At 44.3% G+C, this 9,385-nt stretch overlaps 1 protein-coding gene across 2 annotated transcripts in view; it reads right to left on the bottom strand.

Moving 5' to 3' along the window:
• Positions 1 to 4,067: 4,067 nt before the first annotated feature.
• Positions 4,068 to 9,385, bottom strand: part of DMAC2L (distal membrane arm assembly component 2 like) — a 176,960-nt gene continuing 171,642 nt past the window's right edge. For both annotated transcript variants that reach the window (XM_078662021.1, XM_078662022.1), the window contains one exon: positions 4,068 to 4,204. In XM_078662021.1, coding sequence (XP_078518147.1) covers positions 4,090 to 4,204 — 115 coding nt within the window. In that variant the 3' untranslated portion in view covers positions 4,068 to 4,089. The remainder of the gene's footprint in view (positions 4,205 to 9,385) is intronic.

The raw sequence follows: 9,385 nt of genomic DNA, 5'->3' as shown, positions 1-9,385 counted from the left end.
TGCCGTACTTTCTTGATAGCTCTCTTGGCCAAGATAGCTAACACCTTCTGGTGGACCAAGGAGGGGTGGTTCTACATCAGCTTGTCGTAAGTAAGTGGCATGGGTGGGGGTGGTCACAAAGGGGAGAAAGTAGCCCCTTTGGATGAGCTGTAAATCCTAGTAGTCTGATGTTGTTGACCTTTGGTGGTGCAGGTGATGGCGTATCCAGCCCATATTAGCTGAAGTGCATACTAAAGGGGTTTGGAGGTTGCAGCTTCTGGGGGGTGGTGGACTGGCTCAACCTCTGGCAGTCTGTCCGACATGATCTGTGGGAACAGCCACCTTGCCATACAGATAGTGCGGTTTCCTGGCCGGGGTGGCTGGGCATGTAAAGACTCAGTTGGAAACCCCTTCCATGACCAAGAAAGGGGCAAAAGGCAGACTGGGGTTGGCAAGGTCCCATAAAAAGGCCCAAGGAGCTGGGTGTAGCTCTGCTGTCATTAAAGCGCTCTAGCGCTGAGTCAGCCTTCTCTCCAAACAATCAAGAGCCATCAAAGGGCTTATCCATGAGCAAAACTTGGACATCCCCCGAGAAGCCAATGGTTCTCAGCTAGGTGTGGCGTCTAAGGTCCACTGATTATGAAATTGCTCTGGCCAGTAAGCCAGTCCTGTTCAGCCCACGTAGTATTATGCTCTTGGCTACATCCCTCCCATCAGCAAATGCTTGCGAAAGAATGCCTAGGGCATCCTCCGAGACCATGGGCGGCATTTGCGCAGCCAAGCCCCCGATAGTATGGGAGTATTAGCTCTAGAGGCACGGTGTTCACTGACAGCAGTGCCAACCCGGTGTAAGGGACCATCCTATTCCCAAAGGTATTCAGCCTTTTATTTCCCTATCTGGTGGAGTGGTAGGGAATGCGCCTGGGTTAACTTTGGAGGTGGAGGACTGGACCATCAAGCTGTCCGCGGTTGGGTTCTGGATGAGAAAACTGGGTATCCCGGGGGCCGGGCGATGGCGGCAGACAATTGTCCTATGCACTGGAGCCCCTATGCAGGGCTTGGGCCAAGGCAGAGCAGGGTTTCAGTATGGGCTTCTTTGAATGGGGGTAACACCCGGCTGAAACACTCCATCAAGACGTTCGTCTTAACTGCCACTGAGGGTAGTTTAGGGTCTAGGACCTCAACTGCCATTCGCACCCCCATTGCGAATGAGGCTCCCTACCTCGTTGTCATAGTATAGGGAGAGGCCAGACCAGTGTCTGGGGAGGTCTCAAGTCCACTGGAATCCACCAGATCTTCATACCAGTTGTCCTCTGGATCTTTTAACTGGTAACCATAAGGGTCCACAGATCCCGCCCAATCATCATCCAATCAAGGCATAAAGAAAGAATAAGACACTGGCTCCGACATGAGGAGCTTGTCCAGCTCTGTGTTGAAGTTAGGGATGATGAAGGGAAAGGGGCTGATGTGGGCCGTCGGCAGGGGTGTCGATCGGGCACCAGGTAAAGTTGACAATTTAGGTCCATCACCTGATTTAAGGGGCCTGAGCGGTGCTGGGGGTGAACATGCTGTACAAAAGGGGGTGGTGATGGACGGAGCATATGAACCAATCAAACACTCACACCCAGTCAAAAGATCTGGGTTTAATCCATCACCGTTCTTTAGCCCACTCCGCCACCCCAGTTCAGACATGGCCATTTGCAAATCAGTCTGCTGGCAGAAGAGCGGTAGATGAGCTGCCTGAGCCTGCAGGGCCCGAAGCCAGTACATCAGGAATGGTCTGCCCAAATACCAAATATGAGATTTATCGCCTTATAGAATTCTCGTAACTGGGTGGGGGTCATTCCTGCTTCCGGAAAAACTGGGAGGTGCTGAGATGGCACATGCACAGGCTCCACCACAGAGCTAGTCCTCAATTACTGATGCTCTCTTGTCTTGTCGACGGACGTGGTAAAGTTGAAGATCTCTGTGACTTCTTGCTCTTCTTGTGCCGGTGGGACTTACCCGATTTCCATGACGACGAGCGCCTAGAGTAGCTCTACCAACAATCTTGGGACCTTCATTTCGACCAAGATCTTGAGCGTCAGTGTCGCGTAGCGATGAGGTTGAGGGACTGGTCCCTCTAGGCTTTGGGGTGCACAGCCCGGCATTTGACGCAGGTCTTGGTGTTGTGGTCGTGCTCTAAGCACCAAAGGCACACCAAATGTGGGTCTGTCACTAAAATCTGTTTGACTGGCACCACACAGTTTAAATCCAGCTTTCTATGTGGAAATCCTGACTCACAAGGAGACGAGGTCTTGAAAACATCGAAAAAAGGTCAGTCAATAAAGACTGGGGTAACTGTCCCAGGTCTGCACTGAATGGAGCAGAAAGAAAAGAGCTGAGGTCAGCATGCTGGCATTGCACCAATTTAGGCAAGGTGCACATCACTTCTGGTGCGAGTGCTGCTGCCATGCAGAGCCAAACAACGCCACCTACCGGCCTGCAGAGCAGTGCTCACAAAAAAATTCCAGATCCAGTCGGATGCCTGGGGATAATTCTAAGATACGGAATCTGTGGCTAGAAGTCTCTATCAGATAGATTTCAACTCCATGAGTGGTGAGTGTCTCTTTCAGACGAGGGAAAAATTACTTTTGTTGCAGTTCTACTTAGCTAATTGTACTCGAAAGCATATGAGAAAGGTACTCCTCCTATTGCCAATATTGTTTGCCTTAGCTCTGATTATATGCAGAAATACGAACAGCAAAGTATACTGCTGGGGGACAAGTTGTTCCAAGGTGTTATTGCTGTTAATCATCTGACGATATTGTTCTAGAGCAGTGGTCTTCAAACTGGGGGGCGGGCCCTAAGTGATCCCAGGGTGGGGCGCCAGGCTCTGCCCAAAAGAAGCATTGCGCTGATAACAGAACTTTGTTATAAGCAGACAAAAATGTGCAGCATCTCTAACATGTTTTGTCATTTATACCCTAACTAGAAGAAGGTGTCAAAAGGGAAGGGACTCCAAATATTCTTCAAACCCCACATCCTCCACTTCTAATAATCACACTGTGGATACTTGTACATGTTAGTAAGGCCTGCCTGGCCAGAACAGTATGTTTGGCAATTATGTATTTGATTACATGTTTAAAATGGTAACAGAACGTAACTGCAATATTTAAATATGTAAAGACATAGTTAAACATTGGCAATTTTATAATATCATTTTGAAAAATTCTGAGCGGGCCGATAATTCTTTTTTTTCAAAGGTGGGAGGGGGGAGGCAGCATTAAAAAGTTTGAAGACCACTGTTCTAGAGGATGTTCAATGACATCGAAGGTTTGAGGTCTGAACGGTCCTTAAGTTCTATTCGGAGGGGTCCTGCAGGTTCCCATTATGGCGAAGAATTGATATGCTGCAATTTTACCATATAAATGATAATGGAGGACTTGATAAATTGATTCAGTTTTGCACAAATAATCCCATTGATGATGGCCACATGGTCTTCCCTTTCGATGATGGCCACCTGACGACCAGCAAGATTTTAATGGAGGTAGGGGTATTATATGCGCTTCAGGATATCCTCACAGTTGCCCCTAAATAGTTTTTAAACTGGATTATTATCTAAACTGTTTTGGGCAAGGCCAATCTAGCGTACGGTTAGAAGGACTAAGGGCTGGGTGGCCTTCAAGTGAGAGACTTTAAGAAAGATTACTGTGCTGCAAAGTTCCAATATACGTTAGATAGCGGAGACAAAAGTATTTTCAAATTTGAGGGTTCATTGAATGGGTGGTTACTTATTATCGCTATTACAACGTTGTGATCTTGTTTAAGTGCTAATAGTAAATATACTTTACTTTCACCACTGGCGACGCCTGATCTTGTTCTTTCCCCTCCCCCTAATTTACATCTTTTAGTCACGAGTTACCTTCTAAAAGGTGCATTCTGTAAAAGTACAGGAACTGCAGGTTTAAAGTCAATCTCTCTACAATGATTGAGGCATGCCTAAACAAGAGAGCAATTAATAAACCTATATTTTCAAACAACAAAGAGCACGTGGTGAATTGGAGATAAACAAAGTATGTATGATTAGAAAAATTACTAGGCAAGACTTTTGTTTGAAAAAAATAGGCTTTAATCGAGATCCAACTCCACCTCCAATGACGGCAGGGCTTTCTTAAGGCTCTCGACAGTGGAGTCTTTCTCTTTCAGTCCCGGAAGGTCACTCAAGAATAAATACTTAAGATGCCTGGAAGATAGATAAAATTGCAAGATATTTTCAACCATTGTGACATTAGGCAATTCTAGCTATATGTGACTTAAAAATCTCATATAAACGGATTCATACCTTTAGACATTTCAACAACAGAACATGACTTTTTTAGGAATGTGCTGAGATAATCATCTCAGTGAAAACAGAAGTTATAGAATACGTTTCTCTGTAAAATCGCACCCTAATATGTATAATATAAGAGACCATACAAAGCGCAAACCTAGCTATAACCAGTGAAGAGCTGTGCAAAGAGGGGGGATGGGCACCATGAGTGACAGTGGGGTAGTGCATAGCATAGTATGGGGCGGTGCTAGAATAAAGAAGGCTAGAAAGGAAGGGACTGGTTGAAGGGAAAATGGCTGTGGAACTTGGGATGGGAGGTGTGTAGCAGGGCCTGGGCAGAAGACAATATGCAGCCAATTTTAGCAGGGTTGGTGTGACATCCTGCTCAATAGCCATGGGGAATAACCCGTGTCACATGGAATCCTCAGTCACTGAGAATTCCATTGCAGCGTCTCTGAGGGAACCAAGAGTGCAACGGAAGATACTTCAGTTGAACAAGAAATATCATTTGCCTCCAGAGCTTAGACAAGTAGAAGTCAATTACACTGTGACTGAAAGGAAAGCATTGGCGGTATAAGGGGCTATTAATACATTTAGAGACTTCATCTGGAGAATCACGTTTAAGGTAAGAATGGACCATAAGCCGCTTAAGGGAAGTATTTCTAAAGAAAGGCTTGATGGCAAGCTCAAGTAGGATCAAGAGGTGGGTGGTAAAACTTCAGGAGCTAACAAGGCTTGATGGCAATCTCAAGTAGGATAATGAGGTGTCTGGTAAAACGTCAGGAGTTTAGCTTTGATGTTGAATATGTTCTAGGTGCTGCCGATTGCCTACCAGGTCTGGTGAAAGATACTGATACAGAACCTGTGTGAGATGAGTTACAGTGAGGATGTGGATGTACCCAAAGAGAGATCTATGTTATAACCAAGGGTGCCATTGAAGAGACCTTTTGGAAACAGTAACTATTAGCAGATCCCATTCTAATAAAGGTGCAAGAAAAAACTAATTAAGGGATGGGACACGCAAGGGAAAGTGGAGGAACCGGTTCAACCGTACTGGATAGTCTGGGAGGAATTGTCTGAGTTGGATGAAGTTTGTTCAGGGGTACTAGATGAATACCGCCTAGTAATCTAAGAATTAGGTTTTTCGACCTGGCACATGAAGATCACTTTGGCATTACCAAGACTAAATAGATGTTACACCTAGACTTCCGGTGGCCGCGGATAGATGGAGCAGAGGTTAGAGTAGTCAGTATATCGTGTGCAGCCTGTGACAAGGTGTTGAAGTCATGCACCTCACCTACGGTGTGTAGTCCTTTACCTGAAAGACCTTGGCTGGATGTGGCCATGGATATAGTTGGCCCATTGACTGGAGAAAAGAGCTTTCCATATATTTTAGTATAAGTGGATCTCTTCTCAAGATGGGCAGAGATTAAAATGGTGTCTGATATCAGTTCCAATACAGTTATCAAATTCCTGGTAGAAGTTTTCATGTGTGAAGGTCTTCTCAACACTTGTTGACAGATAAAGGGACACAATTTTGCTAAAAAAAAACTAAAGAATTTCTAGAATGCAATGGTATAAAACACAATCTCTGTGCTCTCTATCATCCTGAAACTAACGGGGTAGTAGAGAGATTTAATAAAACCAGCCAAGAAGGCATTTAACCAGCAAAGGCAATGGATTGTGTTGGAAGGAGGAGGTTAGGTGTAGGTTAGAGGCTTATTGTCTCACTCCTCATCAATCCACTGACATGACGCCTTTTGAGCTACTAAAGGGAAGGATACCCAATTTCAGATTAGCAGCTGGGTGGAGGAAGTGGTATAGAGGTTAGGTGAGGATAGACACTTACCAAGCATAGAGAAGAAAAGAGCTTGAGTCACAGAATGTAGGAAAGAAACATTATGACCAGACACATAAAAGAAAGTGAATTGATTTCAAACTCGGTGAATGGGTTAAAGTGAGATGTCCTACTCTTCCACCTGTATGCAGAGGAGGGTGTCATGTACTTTTCTCTTTTCCGACAAGAGTATGGGTTGCCGGAGTCGGAGAGACTCCGGTACTTACAAGCGCAACACTGGGCACTTAGTGAACATGTGCGTCCTTCGGCTGACAGGCGATTGCTGCCATATGAATATTGGTTTATTACACGCAAATCGGACAAACAACTCATCTCAGACCTGTATAAGATGTTGCTAGCTGCATACACTCACACTTATAACGCAGGGAGGGCACACTGGGAGAGGGAATTGGGGAGAGACTTTAGTCATAAGGAATGGGAGGGCATATGTTATAGAGCCAGGAACTCCGCATATCATATGGGGCTTACAGATACGCTCACTAAAGTTGCAACCTATTGGTATTATACCCCTGAGTGGCTACATGCGATGGATCATGCAAGAGACGCAACGTGTTGGCGAGGTTGCGGTCAGATAGGCACACTAATACACCTGCTTTGGGATTACGCCCATCTTCAAGATTATTGGAAGCACATTCTGGACGAGGTGGACGCACACTTTGGTACAGAGATCACGTGCCTTCCCTCCTATGTGCTGTACGTATCCGCTACGCTCCCGCAGAGGCCGTTTGATTGCTATCGCGCTGGGCTCTGCCATTCAGAATATTGTTACCCACTGGCACACAGCGCATGTCCCCACATTCCAGGGCTGGCTTCACCGTTTGTGGCTTGTGTTGGGTATGGAGAAGCTCTCCCTGATATTGGCGGGGGAGGGATCGAAGTACGCAGAACTGTGGCAGTCATTCCTGTCCCTACTGGCCTCGGAATTTCGAGAGGTTACATGTCCCAGCTATTTGCGCTGGGGGTTTGCACATGGACAAGTTGATTGGTGGACCTGGGACATGGGAGGAGGGAGGGAAGGGGTGGGTTAAAGTGTGAGCGGGGGGGGGGGGTTGTTTGCTTATGTTTTGTTCTCTACTTAAGGTTGTTTGCCTGCAGTGTGGGATGGTCTTGCCCGTTTCTTCTGAGCTGTGGGTTTTGCTACCCAACAAGCGGGGGTGATATATGGACAACTGCTTTTTATGTATGTGCTATGACCTTTCAATACAAAGATTTAATACTAAAAAATACCTTAAGGAGTGAGAAGTTGGTTAAGTCAAACAACAACAAGTCTAGCGTCTTTACTAAGACAAGTGTAAGATTGCCCCTGATTCACTTCAAAGATTATGCAGTCAACTGAGGTTCACTTACTTCTTTGGAAAGTGTTAATTTTTGCAGAAATGTTTTATTCTTCATTGGATGCTATGTAAGAGCTGTATTCCCTAACCATGTGTGCTGGAAAGTTTTCTTATTCATCATTTTTACTCAATGTAAGTATTGTTTTCCAAGCAAGTGTTTCATAATGAAACTCTTGTTTTTTTCTGGATCTTATTGATAAGATTATAATAAGCTCAATGCTTCCAATAATTGTTATTAGGGCACATGTCAAAAAAGTACACATCTGTGTAAATGTATAAAGAGGAAGAGGTGTGACATCCTGCTCGATAGCCGTGGGGAATTCTCAGGGAACCAAGAGTGTAATGGCAGTTGAGATCTATGCTGTGGATGAGGTAAAAGCAATAAATCTTAACTGAAATTTCTCATAAGTGTGACGCATCGTTATTGAGCATCTTACCTTCGTTTTCACAGTTGGCTAATATATAAAGCTCTCAGCTGCAAAACTAGTACACTTCTAGGTTAATTTGATAAAAGGTAGGCTCAAGTTGGTGCCAAATGCAATGAGGGTTCTAAACTTTGAAATGTGGCTCGAGGATGAGCATGAAGGAATGGTAATACATTTTCCAGTGAAGTGCGATATGATATGTATTGCCCCTCTCTGTTGGTTAATAACTCTAGTTGGAATATTCACTGCAGGCCAACTTGTCACTGTCAAATATGCCACTGAAGCAGATGGAACGTTGAAGTTCTAGTCCTGGAATCTAATCCTAAACATCTAGAAGCTAAAAACATTCAGGATTTTTGGGCATTTCAAATTCAGCCTTCACCCATTATTATTATAAGATCAATGTGTTAAATGCATTTACTCCAAGTGTCTATAATGGACATAGATTACTTAGCACGAGGTCAGCAGGAATGGTGATATTCATAGTGCCTCCAATCTTTATGAAGGCTTTTGAAGTGAGGGTATCCACGCTGTGGAACGCTCCAGCGTTTCAAAATTAATTCTATTGCAAGACATCAAGGTTTGGGGTTTAAGAAATGAACTGCCTGAATCAAATATAGATAATTGGGTGTATCAACACAATCAACATATTCTGGTGTTAAGTACTCTGTATCTGCGGAGATTAGAAGATGGCCCAGGTCAAGATCACAGCCAATTTGCCACACCTTCACCCTTACCCCCAAGCCCATTCTTGGATCCTATAAACATGAAGATTCAGCAGTTAAGGGGTTTGGAAGAGATGTCTGGTCAGTGCAGAAGCTAAGTAGGTTGACGCTTGCTTCGGTGCTATGTCTCTGAACCTTATGATCAGGCGGGTTACTCTGTGTAATCAAAGCGATAAACAGTGATAATCAATGCTGCATTGCAACTCAAAGTAACACTCCATGCCTCACAAAGGGTCATTGATCATGTCTGATTGTCAGAAGGTCTGCTGTCACAATCCACACTGTTTGGCATCCTTCTAGAACCTTAAACTATTACTTGTAACTTTGTGTTTCATTTGGTGGGAATATCAGATCACTGTTGAGGGTACAACTCTGAACCTCACTTACACAGTGAACATAATAAATATAATACATCTGAGCTGTTCTTTTAAAATGCAATACACATTTAGAGTCCTAACCAACCGTTGAGCTTCATGGCATGGATCAAGAAATTAAAAATGTAATCTGCAATCCTTATTGAGGACAATGTTCTCCAGAGGTCCTGCCTTTCATACAGCCTTTTACCCCTCAGACTATTTGAATTCAACTTGAATCTGTCAAAAAAAGTCTTTCATAGTGGTGGTATGACAGATCTGCTCCATTTAACTGAGAAAGTTTACATAAAGCGATGATGGCACAAGCACAGAACGTTGTGAGAAACATATTAAATAGATCTTGATAAAAATGTATAAATTAAATAAATTTCTCCTGAA

The sequence above is a fragment of the Lissotriton helveticus genome, chromosome 9 (assembly GCF_964261635.1).
Source record: "Lissotriton helveticus chromosome 9, aLisHel1.1, whole genome shotgun sequence".
Taxonomy (NCBI): Eukaryota; Metazoa; Chordata; class Amphibia; order Caudata; family Salamandridae; genus Lissotriton; species Lissotriton helveticus.
The sequence above is the reverse complement of the archived record's forward strand: the minus strand, read 5'-3'. Positions and strand labels throughout refer to the sequence as shown.